Source organism: Rhinatrema bivittatum, chromosome 8 (assembly GCF_901001135.1).
Source record: "Rhinatrema bivittatum chromosome 8, aRhiBiv1.1, whole genome shotgun sequence".
NCBI lineage: Eukaryota > Metazoa > Chordata > Amphibia > Gymnophiona > Rhinatrematidae > Rhinatrema > Rhinatrema bivittatum.
Window position 1 is genome coordinate 80,790,741 of NC_042622.1, and position 19,718 is coordinate 80,810,458.

General features: G+C 47.8%; 1 protein-coding gene across 6 annotated transcripts in view; it reads left to right on the top strand.

Moving 5' to 3' along the window:
* KYAT1 (kynurenine aminotransferase 1) overlaps positions 1-19,718 on the top strand; it is a 71,381-nt gene that overhangs the window by 47,275 nt on the left and 4,388 nt on the right. For 5 of the 6 annotated variants that reach the window (XM_029612969.1, XM_029612970.1, XM_029612971.1 and 2 more), the window contains 4 exons: positions 4,726-4,846; positions 5,603-5,679; positions 18,360-18,449; positions 18,815-19,001. In XM_029612969.1, the coding sequence (XP_029468829.1) occupies positions 4,726-4,846; positions 5,603-5,679; positions 18,360-18,449; positions 18,815-19,001 (475 nt within the window). Of the gene's footprint in view, positions 1-4,725; positions 4,847-5,602; positions 5,680-18,359; positions 18,450-18,814; positions 19,002-19,273; positions 19,417-19,718 lie in introns of all 6 variants that reach the window. The other variant, XR_003858251.1, reaches the window with a different exon arrangement.

Here is a 19,718-nt window from a genome sequence, read left to right on the forward strand (position 1 = left end):
TGAGTCTAGTATTGACCAGTTTTTCCATTAGCTTGGCTATGAAAGGTAAGTTAGCGATAGGGCGAAAATTTGTGGGATTGGATGGGTCCAGGTTGGGTTTTTTTAGTAAAGGTTTCAGAGAGGCTGTTTTCAAAGTGTCTGGGACTGTTCCGTTTGTGAGAGAACAGTTTATAATGTCGGCCAAAGGTTTGGCGATGATGTTAGGAATTGTAAGAAGGAGTTTGGTCGGGATTTGGTCTATTGGGTGCGATGAAGGCTTCATTTTCTTGATGATAGATTCTATTTCCAGGGATGATGTGGTATCAAAAGATTCTAGGGACCGTTTGTGTGTTGAAGGGGCGTGTTTTTGGTCCGGTGGTGGCTGGGAGTTGTGAATGGGGTTGGAGGATGTTAGCGGGCTAAGTAGATTTTTTATTTTGTTGTCGAAGACTGCCAGCTCGGTGGATTTGTTTTGTGCTTCTTCTTCCGGGATGATAAGCGGAATAGGGGTGGTGAGTGAGGCAACATATGAGAAGAGTGTTTTTGGGTCGTATATGAAGCCGTGTATTTTTTTTGCGTAGAAGTCTCTTTTGGTACGAAGAATAGTGGCCCTATAGTGGCTCATAGTGGTTTTGTAGGAGGCCCGTGCAGTATTGGTGGGGTTCTTCCGCCATTGTAATTCTTTATGTTGAAGGTTTTGTTTAAGTGTTCTTAATTCTGATGAGAACCAGGGTTTTTTGTTAGAACGGGCAGGATTAATATTCTTGGATGTCAAGGGGCATATTTTATCAGCTGCTGTGTGGGTGATGGTTAGCCAGGAGTTCATGGCGGTGTCCGCATTTGTGAGGTCCAGGTTAGTTAGTTCCTTGGTGAGCGTGTTGCTGAGAGTTTCCATGGAGCATGTTTTTCTAAATTGGATCGTGGATTTGGAGATGTTGGTGGTGGGTTTATTCTTTATGGCTATTTCCGTTTCTATAATTGAGTGATCTGACCAAGGGATGGGGGTGCAGGTAGGAAGAGCAGTGGTCGAGATCGGATCATTCGTAAATATTAAATCTAGTGTGTGTCCTGCTTTGTGCGTGGGTTTGTTAATAATTTGTTTAAAGCCCATGGCCATGAAGGATGAGAGGAGGGCTTCGCAGTTAGCTGAGGGAGATGGGGAGTCCACATGAATGTTGAAGTCTCCTAGCAGGATCGCTGGTGAGTTGGTATTGATGTGTTTGGCTATAAGTTCTATGAGGGGTGATGGGTCGGAGTCTAGGAGCCCAGGCGGAGCGTAGATGAGGCAGATTTGGAGTTGATTGGATTTGAATAGCCCGATTTCAAGTTTAGTTGAAGTTTTAATTGCATGCTGGGTTAGTCTAAGTTCTTTTTTGGCAGCTAGCAGTAATCCTCCCCCTCTTTTTTTTTTTTTTTTTTTTTTTTGTTCTAGGGATGGAGAAAATGTCGTAGAGATGTGTAGGTAATTGGTTGATTAGAGGTGTGTCCGTGTTTTTTTAACCATGTTTCAGTTATAGCACACAGATCCGGTTGGATGTCCAGTAGGTAGTCATTGAGCAAGTGAGATTTTTTTGATAAAGATTGGGAGTTGAGGAGGGTTAGTGTGATTAAGGATAGGCCTAGGAATTGGGTTAGAGGGGAGATCATGATGGGGATCAGGGATCTCTTAGAGCATTGTATCTTGGGAAAGGGTGAATTAACTCTGAGTGAGGAGTGCGGGATGATAGGGATAGGGAAGGTTTGCATCATGTTGATCATGTTGGCGAGGCTGGCTGCTGGAGTGGCTGGATGAATGCTGGGTGCTGGAGAGGCTGGCTGACTGCTGGGTGCTGGAGAGGCTGGCTGACTGCTGGGTGCTGGAGAGGCTGGCTGACGGCTGGGTGCTGGAGAGGCTGGATGACGGCTGGGTGCTGGAGAGGCTGGATGACGGCTGGGTGAATGCTGGGTGCTGGAGAGGCTGGGTGAATGCTGGGTGCTGGAGAGGCTGGATGAATGCTGGGTGCTGGAGAGGCTGGATGAATGCTTGAGGAGAAACTGCTTTAGGGCAGTGGAATTAATGGAGAGGGTGGATAGGCATAAAATGGCGCAGGTAGCTTCTTGGTCTACGTGTTGGAGCGCACGAAGGGGCGCACAAAGGGGCAGGCCCCTTTGTCGTGCTCCTTAGGCGCGCGACACCTGCAGTCTTTTTCGGCCCTTTAAAGGGGGCTCTTGGGAGGCGTCAGGGCTTCCGGGGAGGGCTTAGCGGTGCCCTTCCAATTGCTGCTTCCTTTTTTAAATTCGCCGCGTTTTTTTTTGTTTTGTTTTTTTTATTTTTTTGCTGTTTTATTTTGCTCACCTCGGGGCCTCGCGAGAGGCTTGTCCCTGGTCCACCTCCCCTGGCCCCGATGGGCCGACGCCGACCGCGCGGGAAGGGCCGACCCGGACCGAGGGGGCAGTGCAGGGCGGCCAGGTGAGGCAGAACAAGCCGAACGTCTGGAGGCGGTAACCGCCTACGTATCGGACGCCCTCTACGATCTGGTCCGTGTGCAGGCGAAGGCGATGGTTTTGGCAGTCGGCTGATCAGTCCTCGAAGACTCGGCTGGGCACGCTGCCCTTCAAAGGTAAGATGCTCTTTGGTGAGGATCTCGAGAAGCTTATGGACTCCTTGGCTGACTACAAGGTCCATAAGCTTCCAGAGGACCGCCCTAAGTCTTCCCAATCCTTCGCGTCCTCCCGCTCTCGCTTCAGGGGCCAGCGTCTCTTCGCTTCTCTGGGGCGGGCGGTTCTGCGAGGGGGGTCTGCTCGTGCTCAGTCCTGGTCGCAGTCCTTTCGTGAAATCCAGGCAGCGAGTCCAGGAACATGGGCCCTCGAGGAGCGAGTACCGGTTCCAGACAGTGACCTGAAAGAGAAGAGAGAGGCCCCCGAGGAGCGGGTACCAATAATGGAGAGGCAGAGTAGCTAGGTACGGAGAGCGAATCCCATAAGGAGTTCACCAGTATGAATACCTGTTGCTAACTCGCTTAGCTAGCAGTAGTGTAGGCTTTTTGTATCCGGGATGCGTGACGTCATCACAGGGGGACGCCCCTGAGGTTCGCGCCAAAGAAAGTATTTGAAGCAGGGCCACGCAGCGCACACGCACTAAGGCAGCGGGTCAGCATGGCGGGAGGCAGTGCCCAAGCCAGACCGGAAATGCCGGAGAGGACGGCAGGCAGACGCCGTGGCAGCCAAACATCCGTCAACCGCGGGAGGAGTCGCCAGAGAGGTAAGGAGGGCGGAGTGGAGATGTCGGGCAGTGACAGCGTAACACTTTCTTCAAAAGGTTGTCTCAGCTTTCCATCTGAATCATGTAATTTGTCTGCCCTCCATCCGGAGGGATGAATATAGAGCTGAGTATAGTTTGCTATATTTTTTGGATGTGAAAAGAATATTGCTTAGATACTTGAAGGTAGTTAGAAAAAATTTGAAAGCCTATCTATTTAATCAAGCGAATGTTTGAATATAAGATGATTTAATAGTTCATTTTATGTGTTTGTTATATTAAAGTGTTGGTTTTTTATTTTATGGATGTAAACTGTACTCTATATTGAACAGGATTTCTTGTGGAAATGGTGGATTATAAATGATTTAAAAACAAAGGTGACTAATGATTTTAGGAAATCAGATCATCTGTTTGTTCAGTGGTCCAAAGAAGGATGAGTCAGCTACTAAAGCTTTGTTAGCCCAATGGATTAAAAGCGCTATAATTGCTATCTATGTGAATAAGGGTTTGCTCTCCCTAAGAGATTGAGGCTTTAGGACCTCTTGGGGGGAAGGAAACAAGGACCTCTCTGAGATCATAAGCAGCATCTTGGGCTGAGTTCGCAAGGCAGTGATTTGGTTTTCACTATTCAGGTGACTGATCGTATTTTGATTACTTTCATGAGGTTTCTTTCTTGTTGTTCCCTGGAAGATCTTTCATTTTGGGTGGAGAACTTATATAATTTCTTCTTAGCTTGGGTAGGCTGAGCACAGCACGGGGTCCTTATAAGGGCTGAATTAAGCAAATCTATGGTTCTCTGTCTCCATCTGCTGGTTGGGGAGCATAATCCATGCATCTGGACTGCTCTGGCTGGATTCAAGGAAAGGAAATTATCAGGTAATAGTAGATTTCTCCTTTCCTTAGATTACTCCTGAGTCAGTTCCCTTTCACCCTCAACCCATAACCTCTTGTTTCAGAGCCTCCTTTCCATTGAAAGGGATTAGTCTCCTGTGCTTTCATTCTTTGGGAGTATTTAAATGTCATATCTCATCTTTCCCTCCTTTTCTCCATTGTATAAATGTTTAGGTATTTAAATCTGTCCCTGTACGCTTTGATAAAAACTGTTGACCATTTTAGTAACTGGCCTTTGAACTAATCTTGTTTGTAATCCTTTTGAAGGTGCACACTCCAGAACTGTACACAGTTCTCCAAATGGGGTCTCATAGTGTGCACAGGTTAGGAAAATGGATGCTCGTAAAATTGAGTATCTGTTTTCCTAACCCACTGACAGCCACCTTTTCCAGGGCGCCCATTGCCGAGGTGGCTGGAAAGGTTACTGAGGCAGCTGATTTAAATATTAAATTGGGTGCCCTGGAGATGTCGATCGTGCATTAGGAGAGTGGGTGCTCAATCATGAGCACCCATTTTCCACATGCTGATATTGCATCGGCCTGATTATCTCTTAGGCTCACTCCCTCTCTCATTATCCCTCTTTCTGTCTCAGCCTCCCCCTTTCTTTTTTGCTGTAGGTTTTTAAGAGGGAAGAGCTGAAGATAATCTCCGATTTGTGTGTGAAACACAATCTCTTTTGCTTCAGTGATGAGGTATATGAGTGGTTGGTCTATGATGGAAATGAACATGTTCGGATCGGTGAGTACTAGCACACAATAACATTAAATGTACATGCACAGAAAGAACAGGAGGGGAGCAGTGCAGAGTGGCAATGTACACATGGGGAGAGCTCAAACCTAGTTTATTTTTCTTGTTCTTTATTTATCTCCCATTGCGATTTTTAGTACTCCCTGCTTCCTAGACAGTATGCCAAGGTAGTTCACAATACCCTCACCAGCCAAAGGACTTGAGGCACTTTCAGCACTCTTCATTGGCTGGCAAGGATTCCCATGCTGGTGGTAGCCATTGTTCCTCCATCCTGGACTTGAGCACAACATCTTTACTGTATAACCAGGCCTATCCTAAACCCAGATTCCCCACTGCACCACACATCACTACAGCCTAAGTCACAGGGCCAGCCCCTTTATTCTTTAAAAGTCTAAATGACACCTATCTACATTAGAAAAATTAACTTACAGAAAGGTGACAGAGTACTGTCATTTGGTTAAAAGAAAACTGAAGACTGTATTTGAAGTATGAAAGTAGCATACGCAATACCTACAAGCAGAGTGCCAGAGCTGCTGGGAGTAAGGCTTCCATTATACACAGATATAAACAAAAAACATTTTCTGCATATTACTATGAAAGGAAGATATAGGGGATGTAATGTAATGAACCTTTCTATCTTGCTGCCACTCATTGTGTTGCGCACTCTTTTAGTCCTCCCTCCATTTCTCCTGCCATTTCCCTCTCACTTATCCACAGACCTTCAGCTCCTTTCTTCTTTGCTTGCAGCCAGCTTGCCTGGAATGTGGAATCGTACCATCACCATTGGAAGTGCTGGAAAATCCTTTAGTGCAACGGGATGGAAGGTGAGAAAATCAATAGTTCTTCTTGCCTACTTCTCACACTGGCCCAGCGTCTGTGACTGATGGCTTATCTCCCTGACACTTTTGTCATAAGAACTGCCATACTGGATCAGACCGAGGGTCCATCAAGCTCAGTATCCTGTTTCCATCCGTAGCCAGTCCAGATTACATGTACCTGGCAGGATCCCAAACAGTAGATAGATCCCATGCTGCTGACACCCAGGGATAAGTAGTGGCTTTTCCGAAGTCTGTCTAGTTAATAGTAAGTAAAGAGCAGATAGAGAGAGAGATTCCAAATTACCCTTGTCAGCTGATAAGCAGGTTGTTAATAGAAACAAAAAACATACTTTGAAATGTCTGTATTCAAATACTAGAAGTCTAAAAAATAAGATGGAAGAGTTAGAGTGTAGAACACTGGATGAAGAGGTAGATATAATTGGCATCTCAGAGACCTGATGGAAGGAGGATAACCAATGGAACACTGTGATACCAGGGTAAAAATTATATCGAAATGATAGGATGGATCAAATTGGTGAAGGGGGTGGCATTGAGTCAAACAGAATAAAGTTCTGCAGGAAACAAAATGCAATGTTGAATCTTTATGGATGGAAATTCCAGGTAAAAATGGAAATAAAATAGCAGTGGGGGTATTTTACCGTCCACCTGGCCAGAATGAACAGATATGAAATGCTAAAAGAAATTAGAGAAGCTAACAAAATCAGCATCACAGTAATAATAGGTTATTGAAATTACCCAGTATTGACTGGGTGAGTGTCACATCATGACATTCTAGAGAGGTAAAGTTCCTAGATGAAATAAATGACTGCTTCATGGAACAGCTGGTACAAGAACCAACAAAAAGGGAAACCATTTTAGAACCAGTCCTTAGTGGAACACAGGATTTGGTGTGAGAGATAATAGTGTTGGAGCCACTTGGCAATAGTGATCACAACATGGTCAAATTTGACTTAATAACTGAAGAGAGGACACTAAAGAAATCTACTGTGACAGCAGTTAACATTCAAAAAGGTAACTATGATAAAATGAGGAAAATGGTTAGGAAAAAACTGAAAAAGCAGTTGCAAAGGTTAAGAGTTTACATCTGGTATGCACAATGTTTAAAAATACCATCTTAGAAGCCTAGACCAGATGTATTCCACGCATTAGAAAAAGTGGAAGGAAGGCTAAACAATATGGTTAAAAAGTGAGGTGAGAGAGGCTAAAATAGCTAAAAGAACATCTTTCAAGAAATGGAAAAGGGATCCAAATGAAGATAACAGGAAACAGCATAAGCACTGGCAAGTTAGATGCAAAGCATTAATAAGGAAGGCAAAGAGAGAATTTGAAAAGAAGTTTTCCATGGAAGCAAAAACTCATATTCCTGTTCATACCTCAGATCAGTCCAGACAAGTGAGTTTTGCATCCCTACCAACAGATGGAGGCAGAGAATAAAAACTTTTCAGGCACTGCTACATAACCAAGAGTGCCACCTGCAGTCCCTCAGAATTTCAGTATCTCCAGCAGATGGCAGCGGTGCAAACCTGCAGTCTGAGAAAAATTGAAAAAAAGAAAGAATAAAAGAATTCCGTAAAGGTGCTCCCTGAGGTGTGAGGAACCTTCATGGATCATCCCTCAGGTGGAGCTGGGTGAGTGGGTATTTGGTGATACCTGTCTGGATTCAGCCTACTACATTACAAGGGACTGAAAGCCAGGGGCCTGGCTCCCTCTCTCCTTCCCCTCATCACCAAGAAGTCTTACCTATTGAAATGGAGGAGGATTTCCGTCTGGTGCAAGGAGCATGGCTTGGATCCATTCTCATACCCCATTCCAAGGTTCTTGACTACTTGTGGCCGGGCTTCAAACCAGTTGGATCAGGGTCCATCTGAGCGTGGACAGTTCTTACCATCAAGGGGTTGCTGGCCCACCCATCTCTGTTCGGTCCATAGTGAGTCGCTTTATGTGGGGCCTGCTACAGTTTAAGGCCCCCCCCCCCCCCTTTGGCCTCTTATTGTGTCCTGGGACCTCAACATTGTGTTAGCGCAGCTCATGCGCCCTCCTTTTGAGTCTGTGTGCTCCTGCGATCCGAAGTTCCTCACCTGGAAGGTCCTCTTCCTGGTGGTGATCACTTCAGCTCATAAGGTTAGGGAGCTTCAGGCCTTGGTTAAGTACCTGCCCTACACGAAATTCTTTCATGATCGTGTGGTCCTGTGTATGCATCCCAAGTTTCTACCTAAGGTAGTGACTAGGGATGTGAATCGGGTCCGGAACTGTAGCCGGAATCGGAATCGTACACGAATCGCGGGAAGTTTTCGTTCAAGCACTTCGTAGCATTTTGTAGCGTTTTAATTGGCTGTGCCAGAGTCCCGACCCTTAAAATTGAATTCTTTAGAATCCCCCAACCTCCTGCCCCCCCCCCACCCAAAAAAAAGTTTCTTTAAGTATCTGGTGGTCCAGCTGCCCTCCCGCCCCCCCCCCCCCAAAACTTTCTTAAAATACCTGGTGGTCCAGCGGGGTTCCCGGGAGCGATCTCCTGCTCTCTGGCCATCGGCTGCCAGTAAACAAAATGGCGCCGATGGCCCTTTGCCCTTACCATGTGACAGGGGCTACCGGTGCCATGTGGATTTGCTCCCCATAAAGTGGGCTATTCATGTTTGGTTTACAAATGAATGTAAGAGTGAAAACCTTTCTCCTGAGTTAATGTTGTATAAACTATTCTTTTTCTTTTTTTCATGTGCATTTGTAAAAATGACAAGAAATTCAATAAAATATAAATAAAAAAAAAAAAAAAAATTATATCGAAATGATAGGATGGATCAAATTGGTGAAGGGGATGGCATTGAGTCACTGGATTGCTCACGTGCTCAGCTTAGAGGGAACTATGGAGTGTAGTTTCTGTGCTTGGCTTGTTCTGTTTTCCTAATAGCAGGTGTATTGGTGTTTTAGGGTCTAATGAAATATTTTCAGTGTTGCCTTTTCATAGGTAGGATTATTACTGTTTAAGTACTGGCAATTAGTGCTGGTTTCATATAGGAGGTTTACTATATTGCAATGCAGTTTACTCAAAGCTTTCTGAAGGCCAAGCCCACACCGAAACTTGTTACAATAAGCTGTAATACCATATAGCTGCAAGTGGCTTTTTTGCAGTTTTCTGGTTGGTGCCATAATATTTATTTATTTATTTATTTTTAGTTCTTATATACCGACATTCTTACATCTGATGTAAATCATACCGGTTTACATTAAACAGAATAGCAGGAAATAAATTTCCATAGTCTAATACAATGAACATTTCTAATTAAAATTGTTAACAAGCGAAAAAAAAATGTAAAGAACTGGAATAAAGGTTAAATTACAGAAAAATATAAAAGATTTTTTTTTTTTTTTTTTTTTTTTAGAAGTACAAGGGTTGCACGAAGGGCTGCACAAAGGGGAGAGCCCCTTTGTCGCGCCCCTTCGGCGCGCGATGCACGGCGCATGGCACCTGATGGTGAGGCGCTCTTCAACCGTCGCCGGGGCTCCCAGTGACGTCAGGGGGGGCGTGGTCACACATCGCATCGCAGTCATTCATTTCCCTCACCTCCTGCTGTTGGTTCCATATCTTTTTTTCCCCCTGCCATTCAGTTTGGTATTCAGTTCTCGCGGTGGCCCAGGATGGAGGGTGGCCTCCCAGCTCGCCGGCGCCTGATGGTGAGGCGCTCTTCAACCGTCGCTGGGGCTCCCAGTGACGTCAGGGGGGGCGTGGTCACACATCGCATCGCAGTCATTCATTTCCCTCACCTCCTGCTGTTGGTTCCGTATCTTTTTTCCCCCTGCCATTCAGTTTGGTGTTCAGTTCTCGCGGGGGCCCAGGATGGAGGGTGGCCATAATAGTCATGTAAAAGCAAGTTTGCTTACCGAAAACAGTGTTTCCGTAGATAGCAGGATGAATTAGCCATGCTGTCATGGGAACTTTCCATCAGGCCCGGGAGGCGGAGCTTCAAAAGTGATGTCAGAGCTTTGCTCTGAGGCTGCGCGTGGTTTCCCGCGCTGGAATAGACTCTCCTCAGTATGTTTTTTCGCACACGGAGCTTCAGACCTCCTCAGCGTCACAGCTTTCAAGTAAAAAAAAAACCAAAAACCCCCGAAGATTTCGTTCATGTCTGACTGCGGCAGGAAAGAGGGTCCCCGACCATTGGGCTTCAAGTCCTGCACATGTGGGAAGGTAATGTCAATTACCGACGGGCATGACTGCTGCTATCGGTGTCTGAGCCCAGACCACCCGATGCAGTCATGTCAACACTGCGGATGGATGACCCCGAGAGCCCAGAGGCAACGCTCCGAGAAGATGCAGGCTCTCAAAGCAGCCCGAGGAGGTTCGTATGCACCTCCCTCCGAGGCCCGATCTTCCCCAGGACCTACCGCCCCTACACCTCCACCGAAGCGTCGAGCGACGTCTGTCGAGCCCACAACTGCGAGGTTGGGCCTGGAGAAGGGCTTAAGTATTTTTCTTTTTATAAATATAGGGAAAAGTATGGATCACTTCTAGTCTCTTATCCCTTGGAGTAGGTAGGCAGAGTCAAGCCTGGGGAACCATAAAAGCAGCAGACTGTGTAGCATGCAGTCAATGGGAATGCACTGGGGTGGTGGGAGGGTGGCAAAGAAGTGGAGTCAAGCTACAGGCACAGGAAGGGAGAGAGTGAGCCAGAAGGAAGTGCCGGTGCAGTGTTGGGGAGGTTTCTGTCTGAAGTGACTGGACTGAGCTGTGAGAGGAGCAGTTAGCTGTGGAACCAGCAAATCTGAGTGGGATGGAAAAGGAGGAGACTGCTGCAGAATGAAGAAGGACTGGCAGCAAGCAAGAACTTTAAACTATGATGTGGGTAGTGCTGGGGTGGGGGCATGCACTGTATGAGCACATAAGCAGCAACACAACAGTAGCATGTTAGAGAGAGTGTGTGTCTGAGTCATACAGAGAGCAGCACATACCTACACATACACTTTGTGTCAGAGGGAGTGTGTGGGTGTCCCTCTCTTGACACACATACACACACACTCTCGCTCTTTGTGTGTGGGTTTGTCTGTGAGAAAGTATCTGAGAAAAGAGAGTGTGTGTCAGTGTATATAAAGTTTCTGCAATCTGTAAATCTGTTTCTCTGTACGTACCCGGATCAGTCCAGACTCCTGGGTTTTGCGCCCCCCCCCCCCCCCCCTAGCAGATGGAGACAGAGAAGTTTTCAAAACAAAACTCTGTCTTATATAGGATTGTACCATCTACAGTCCGGCAGTATTTCTCTGTCTCTAGCAGATGGTGGAGGTGCAAGGCCTACAGTCTGTGCTGATTGGTCATTGGAGTTAGAATAGTGAGTTCTGTGAGTTTTAGAGAGTTTTTGGTCTGTAAAACTTTTTTACTTTGATTTAAAAAAAAAAAAAAAAAGGAACAGTTTCTGTCCTGAGCCTCCCAGGGGGTTTGTAAGTCCTGAGGGGACCATCCCCCGCTGGTTGTTGAGGCAGCTGCATTACAGGGTCGAGGGCCCTCTTGTTCCAAGCTAGCAGCTGGGTGCGACACCAGGAAGCCCAGTTCACTCCACCCCGCCGGATCAGGACCGTGAACCACTGCCGGGCAAGTCTTAAAAAAAAAAAAAAAAAAATTTATTTTCTTTCATTTTCTGTCAGTGCCACCGGCACTGTGGCTCTCTCTTCCCTCCCTGACTCGGCGCTTGTGTGGACCGTGATTATTTTTCTGTTTTTTACAGAATTGAATTTTAGCTTTCTCAGGCCTGCTGCCCGATGCTGCACTCGTCTGAGGGCTGCGCATTTGGCTTGGCCCACACGTGTCTTTCTCAGGAGGGACTGTGCTCGGCGTGTCTTCCCGGGAGGGGGGGAACCTCCGGGGCCGCAAAAATGGTTAAAGGCAAGGCTGCCCGAGCTCCTTCAGTGTTAGCTGCACCGAGGTCAGCTGAGGCAGATCCGTTCCCGCTGAGCGCGGGAACGGAAGCCATTTTGGAGTCTTTTAGATCAGCGACTCGTGCAGCTATGGGGGGAGGGGATTCTCCCGCCTCCTCTCTCTCCTCAGCCAGGGTTTCCTGGAGGGAGCGAACCTTTACAGCCTCTCTCACCTGCAACGAAGGATAGCCCGAGGGGGCTTCTGAATTCTCCTCCTCTTCCTCCTTCTCCTCAGAGTTTATTTTATTTCTCCATAAGGCTTATAAAGCCAGGAGGGAAGTGAAGCTGCAGGCTGGGGGTAAAACTTCCTCTAGTTGTCTTAGACTGCTTTTGAGAAAGAGACTTAAGTCTAAGGGAGTCTCTGGGTCCTCCAAAACTAAGCGCTCTTTGCGTACAGGGGCTCATCAGACTGATACTGATTCCACGGGTCAGGATATGGACCCAGGGGACCAGGACCCGCAGGGCAAGCCTCCGATGGGGGTGATCAACATCCACAGGATCCAGCACGAGGCTCTCACATTGTGGAAGGAGATGACCCTAAAGTGTTCCATCTGTTTAGGAGGAAGGAGTTGGCTCCGCTTATCCCTGCAATACTCTGAGAGCTAGGCATAGATGGGCCGCCAGAGGAGTCCAGGCTAGGGGGCCATGGACCCAGTGTTGTTGGGTCTGAGGGGCCCAGCTACTTTCTTTCCTTTTCATTTTTCTGCCACGGACTTGCTATATAAGAATGGGTTATCCCGGATCTGGGATTGAAAGTTAGCAAGGCTATGGATAAGTTATATCCTCTTCCAGAGGAAGCAATTGACATACTGCGGGTGCCCAAGGTGGATGCGGCGGTGTTCGCAGTCACCAAAAAGACCACAATCCCGGTTACGGGTGCTACAGCCCTGAAGGACCTGCAGGATAGAAAGTTGGAGCTGCAGCTCAAGAAAATTTTTGAAGCCTCGGCACTGGGAGTGCGGGCAGCAATGTGCAGCAATTTTGCCTTACGAGCGGGCCTTCGCTGGGTTCAGCAGTTACAGGCTAATGCTGGTTTTTCCGATGCAGAGGCACAGCAAGCAGGGCGTCTGGAAGTTTCGCTCATTTATAGTGCGGATGCACTTTATGATCTGTTCGGACTTCAGCCAGATCCATGGTGTCTGCAGTCTCAGCTTCTGTGGTTAAGAAACTGGTCGGTGGATATTTCCTCCAAGGCTCAGCTGGGGTCGTTGCCTTTCAAGGGTAAATTGCTTTTTGGCAAGGACCTCGAGGATATGATTCAATCCCTGGGGGGAGAACAAGGTTCACTGACTGCCAGAGGATAGGCCCAAGTCGAAGGGCTCCTTTTCTTCATGGTCTCGATTCAGAGGGAATCGGAGATTTCATCCATCCAGAGCTCCAGCTTCTTCCTTTCAGCAAGCGTCCAGTTGCCAACAGTCCTGGTCTCAGCCCTTTCGTGGCCGACGTTTTGGCAGAACCGGGGCTACCCAGTCCGCATCTGGGGCCAAGCCTTCCCAATGAAGGGACACCGACCCATTCCTCAGTTCCAGCTGTCAGGGGCAGATTGTCCCTGTTTTACGAGGAATGGGTCAAGTTGACATCGGACCAGTGGGTCCTTACTGTGATAAATCAAGGCTATGCTTTAGATTTTGCACACCGCCTTCCGGGGCAGTTTCTGGTCTCCTCATATGGTTATGAAGAGAAACAGGCAGTTCATGATACCTTGCAACACCTTCTGCAACTCTGAGCCATCACCCCGATTCCTCAGGCGGAGCAGCGAAAAGGGCGTTATTCCATTTACTTCATAGTTCCCAAAAAAGAGGGGTCCTTCCGACCCATTCTGGATTTGAAGGGCGTAAACCGCTGCCTCAGGGTGCCATGTTTTCGCATGGAGACGTTAAGGTCGGTCATTGCCTCGGTAAAAAAAGGAGAGTTTCTGGCATCACTGGACCTAACGGAAGCTTATCTTCACATAGGCATATGGGCCGACCACCAGACATTTCTGAGGTTCTTGGTGATGGGTCACCATTTTCAGTTTCGAGCTTTTCGGTCTTGCCACCATGCCCAGAATGTTTACCAAGGTAATGGTTGTGGTGGCGGCTCATCTGCACAGAGAGGGGTTCCAGGTGCATTCATACCTGGATGACTGGCTAATTCGGGCAAAGTCAGAGTCGCTCGGCCAGTTGGCAATTCGCAAAGTGCTTCAACTCCTGCGATCACTGGGTTGGGTGATCATCTTAGCCAAGAGCCGACTGGTGCCCACCCAATCTTTGGAGTTTTTGGGAGCTCTATTCGAGCTCAACAGGGGAGAGTGTTCCTTACCTCAGACCGAATTGTCAAGCTACAAGCACAAGTGCGGGACTTATTGGCCAACCATCTCTCCAGAGTGCGGGATTATTTGCGGGTTCTCTGCTCCATGACTTCCACCCTGGAGCTGGTGCCCTGGGCCTTTGCTCATTTGCATCCTTTACAGTCAGCGTTGCTTTCGCGTTGGAATACAGTTTCATTTACCTCTCCCTCTTACAGATTCGGCGTGCTCCAGTCTCGATTGGTGGCTTATCTTGGACAACTCATTCTGAGGAGTTCCCCTGGAGGTGCACGAATGGACAGTGGTGACCACAGACGGCAGCCTCTCCAGTTGGGGAGTGGTTTGCCTGAGGAAGTCGGTGCAGGGACAATGGTCCCAGGAAGAATCTCAGTTGTCGATCAATCGTCTGGAAACCAGAGCAGTGAGGTTAGTGTTGCAAGCGTTCCACCCTCTCCTCCAGGGGAAGTCAGTCGGAATTCTTTCCGACAATACGACCACGGTGGCTTATTTCAATCGCCAAGGGGGAACCAAGAGCCAGCCAGTGGCCAAGGAAGCCCAGCAGCTGATCAGCTGGGCGGCAAAGCATTTAGTAAGTATTGCAGCGTCTCACATAGCAGGAGTCAACAGCATTCAGGTGGACATTCTCAGTCGGCACTGCCTCGATCCCGGGGAATAGGAGCTCGCAGACGAAGCTTTCCAGCTCATATGCGACACGTGGGGCGTACCCCGCATGGATCTCATGGCAACATTTCAGAACACCAAGGCTCCGTGCTTCTTCGGTTGCCGCAGAAAAACAGGAGCAGAAGGGGTAGATGACCTGGTGCTGCCCTGGCCAACCGACGTGCTGCTGCTGTACGTCTTCCCTCCTTGGCCGCTGATAGGCAAAGTGCTCAGGAGAGAAGAAGTCATCTTCATAGCTCCAGAGTGGTCAAGACGGCCTTGGTTTGCGGACCTGGTCAATCTGGCAGGGGCGGGTCCCCTGTGATTGCCACTACTCCCGGACCTTCTCCATCAAGGGCCCGTGTATTTGGAAGAGGTCGATTGCTTTTGTCTAGTGGCATGGCTTTTGAGAAGCGCCGCCTAAGGAGCAAAGGGTATTCGAACGCTGTGGTGGCAACACTTCTCCTATCGCACAAGACATCCACCAACCTTGCATACGTTCGCGTGTGGAGAATCTTTGAATCTTGATGCGTGGACCGGGTGATTGTTCCTACTCGGTCTTCAGTGTTGGATATTTTAGGTTTCTTACAGTCTGGACTCGCCAAGGGCTTATTGTGTAGTTCCCTGAGGGTTCAGGTGGCAGCTCTTGGTTATTTGCGCGGTTCCATTCAAGGCGTGGCGTTGGCTGCTCACCCCAATGTGGCTCCTTTCCTAAAGGGGTCAAAGCATTTACGTCCCCCGATCAGGCATCCTTGTCCTTCTTGGAATCTGAATTTGGTTCTCTCAGCTTTGTGTACGGCGCCCTTTGAGCCTCTGAAAATGGCTACAATAAAGGATCTCACGTTAAAGGTGATTTTCCTTATCGCTATCACATCTGCTCGCAGGGTATCGGAGCTCCAGGCTCTATCCTGTAGGGAGCCGTTTCTGAGAATTTCGGATTCTGGTGTGTCCTTGCGGACGGTTCCTTCCTTTCTTCCAAAGGTGGTATCTGCTTTTCATGGGAATCAGTCAGTGGAGCTTCCGTCGTTTCCCGTTTTGGACCGGTCAGATCCTATGTCTAAAGACTTACGGAAGCTGGATGTTTGGGTGTTGTTGCGTTATCTGGAAGTTACTAACGCGTTTCGTGTGACGGACCATCTTTTTGTGCTGTGGGCTGGTCCAAAACGAGGAAATATGGCATCTAAAGCTTCGATTTTGCGCTGGTTGAAAGAGGCTATAGGCTCAGCATATTTGCTGCGTGGTAAGCCTATACTGTTTGGTCTTTGGGCTCATTCTACCCGTTCGCAGGCGGCTTCTTGGGCGGAGTGTCAAATGGTCTCACCGCAGGAGATCTGCAGGGTGGCAACTTGGAAATCTTTTCATACCTTTGCCAGACACTACAGACTGGATGTTCAGGCACCAGGTGAAGGAGGCTTTGAGAAGCAGTGCTTAGAGCGGGCCTCTCCAGATCCCATCCCAGGTAAGAAAGCTCTGGTACATCCCAGGAGTCTGGACTGATCCAGGTACATACAGGGAAAAGAAAATTAGTTTCTTACCTGATAATTTTCGTTCCTCTAGTACCACGGATCAGTCCAGAGTCCCGCCCGGGGAACGCATGGAAGTAAGGGAGAGTCCTCTCAGTTATTGATTGATTTTTTTTCAGATCTGCAGAAATTGGATTGACCATCCTCAAGGTTCAGTTCCTAGGATGGTTAAGTGAACTGGTTATTTCTTTTTCTTGTTGAAGGGTTATTGTACATAGTTATGGTGTTTTTTTGAGAGCCATTCTGCTTTGACATTGAGTAATACTGCCAGACTGTAGGTGGCACCATCCTATATAAGGCGGAGTTTTGTTTTGAAAACTTCTGTCTCCATCTGCTAGGGGGGGGGGGGGGGGGGGGGGGGGGCAAAACCCAGGAGTCTGGACTGATCCGTGGTACTACAGGAACGAAAATTATCAGCTAAGAAATTAATTTTCCTTTGACTGAGCATGTGCTTGTGTCTGACACTGGCTGGCAGTGTAGTTGTCGCATTTCACTAGTTCAAGAGCTGCTTGGTTGGTCAGAACATGATATTTGAGTGTGTATGTTAACCAATTTGAATGGATGGGAGCGGGCTATACAGCTTTGTTTACTCACTGCTGGTTTAGAGTATGCTCTATTTCTTAGTTATTTCGGAAAAATGTGAAATTTATTTTTGTGATATTTAGGTTTAATTCTGCTAGGTTCCAGAGTCAACTTGGCGTGCTTTTAGGGAGCTGTTGACACACGTGCTGCGGAGAGAGTGCACGAGGGAGTCAGATATCCTGTGGGCCAATTTTGAAAAAATCCCCTAGGCTGATATTTTCCTGTAATCTGCCTCTGAGTGGCAGCATCCAAAATGGCCACTCCCCCCCCCCCCCCCCCGCACCAGAGAGAGTGGCCTTGGGAGTAGCTCTGGCACGGTGCACCAAAGATGCAGTGAAAAAATGAGAAATGAGGGGAGGGCCTTACCTACAGGCCTTCCCCACCATCAACACACCCAGCGCATAGGCTGATTAAGCTGGGAATTCGACTCTCTGCAGGCCCAGCAAAGCGCAGCACATGACATAACCAAAAACGTGCACTGAAACCAGCCCCTCACAGTACCGCTGAAAAAACAGACACCAGGAAAAAACTTGCCTGATGCACTGCACCCCCCTCGGTCACCTGTCCTCCCCAAACTAAGTAGCAAAACAGCGGCAAGAAAAGGAAAAAAAATCACCCTTTTAAGAAAACTTTACCAGGAAAAGAAGGGAGGGCAAAAGAAATAAGATACTTCCCTGCGTCCTTGATGGATCGGACAGGATTGCCAGCAGGTCACAGCACTGCCTCGTTAACGCCAAGGGATCTGAACCACCAGATTTCGGCCACACAGTAACAAGAGCGAGCTAAAGAAAGGTTACCAACCCTCTGCTCATCTGCCTCGACCAGGGAGGATAGTCTCATCAGGACCTCAAAACTCCCCGGGAGTCTTCTTTGGAAATTTCTCCAAATCTTTTTTTTTTTTTTTACTCAGACTGCAGGTTTTGCACTATCTGCTATCTGCTGGAGTCAGAAAAATACTGAGGGACTGCAGGTGGCACTCTATGTTATAAAGCAGTTTTAATAAAACTTTGTCTCCATCTGATGGTAAGGATTAGGGATGTGAATCGGTACCGGACTTGTTTCCGGTATCGAGTTCGGGTAAAAACCGCGGGTAATCTTTGTTCCTGCGGTTCTTATCCGTTTTAATTGGCTGTGTTGTGCCGAAAAACAAAACAAAACACCCCGACCCTTTAAATTTAATTCTTTTGCATCCCCCCCCCAAATTTTTTAAGTACCTGGTGGTCCAGCGGGGGTCCCGGGAGCAATCTCCCGTTCTCGGGCCGTCTGCTACCAGTAAACAAAATGGCACCGATGGCCCTTTGCCCTTAGCATGTGACAGGGTATCCGTGTCATTGGCCGGCCCCTGTCACATGGTACGAGCAATGGACGGCCAGCGCCATATTTTTCAATCGTCAGATAAACGATTCACATCTCTAGTAAGGATACAAAACCCTGGAGTCTGGACTAATCTGGATATGTACAGGGAACTCCTCAATACCCTCTTCAGTAAACACCAAAGCAAAGAATTAATTTAGTCTTTCCGCCACGGCCCTGTCCTCATATCTGAGTGTCTGTGACTGATGGATCATCTCCCTGATACTGCTGTCCTTGCCTCTGACTGTCCGTGAGTGATGGCTTCTATTCCTGACACCGCTGTCCTCACTTCTGACTTTCTGTGACAGATGCTGATGGTTTACAAAATAGAAAAAAATCACATTTTCTTTCTTGTTTAGGTTGGTTGGGCTTTGGGCCCCGATCACCTTCTCAAACACCTAAGAACCGTCCACCAGAACGCAGTGTATCACTGTGCAACAGCAGCTCAGGTAAGGTGGCAAGCCCCTGCCCCACATAGAATTAACCCTTTGAAAAACAGCTTGACTTAACTAGGCTTTGTATCTCCTTTCTCCTTCCCATTGGCCCCTGCCCTACCTCGCTGTGCCTTGTTCCTTCTCCCACCCCTCTTTTGTGTTGATCCCCTGCTATTTACCTTCCATTTCTTCTTCTGTCCTTTCTGCGCTTTCTCTGGCTTGGCTACCTTATCCTCTCCTGCCTTCTCACTGCCTCCTTTCTTTCCCTTTCCCCTGGTTCTATCTTGCTTTCTCCTCATTGAACTTTTCTCTTTCTCTGCTTTTCTTCTCTCTCCTCACATGCCCTCCCTCCTCCTCTATTTTCTGTGTTGTCTTGCTAGGAAGCAGTGTCATACATGTTCCAGCGGGAGTTGAAATGCTATGGAACACCGGACAGTTATTTTGTGCAGTTGCCCCAAGAGCTGCAGCAGAAGCGAGATCGCTTGGCACGATGTCTGACTGAAGTGGGCATGGAGCCCATCATCCCTGAGGGATCTTACTTCATGATGGCAGACATATCTCGTTTCAGTGAGTTTCCAACCCTCCCATCCCAAAAAAGAACTCCTTAGGATATCCTTGTTGTGCAAGTCTGCTATTGGAGCCTTTGGCACCTGGAAAGGAGGGAAAAGCATTGCTGCTGTGTGGATAATTCCTGCTAGCTTCTTGGGCATAGAAAGGCTCAACATAGTATTGGGGATTCCTCCCGAGCATTTGTGGGAATGCAGAATAGAAGGGGAAATGTATTTAGAAGGTTTACGTACCCTGTAATGAAAATAGCACAATTTTCTTTGAAATTTCAGAAGCATTCCTGTGGTATCGCAATCCTGAATGGTCCAAGGTGTGAGGTGGCAGTTCAGAGAGGAAGGGGCAACATAAAAGGGATTTCTCCAGAGCTTTTGAATGAAAGCATTGTGGAGAAAAGTGAGGTGTCTATTTTCAGGGGGTGAGTGCCTGTGTTTCTCTTGCTCTCTGCCACAGGAACAGAAGTTAGAATCAACATGTTGCCCTCTACAGAGGGAAGGTAAAAGCCCATGCTCTGAAACATGGGCCAAAAAATTGCACTCTGCATCTCCAGAAAAGCCTTTTAGAGGCATGGCTTGTGTGGCCCAGCAGTATAGTAGGTTCCATGATATTAGGAGAACAGGTGGAAATGAGAGATCCTTTGGGATGGCTTCCACTTCTTGTAGTTCCCAAAGAATGTTGGGGGACCCAGTATCTGAATCTGGTGATGGGTGATATGTCTAA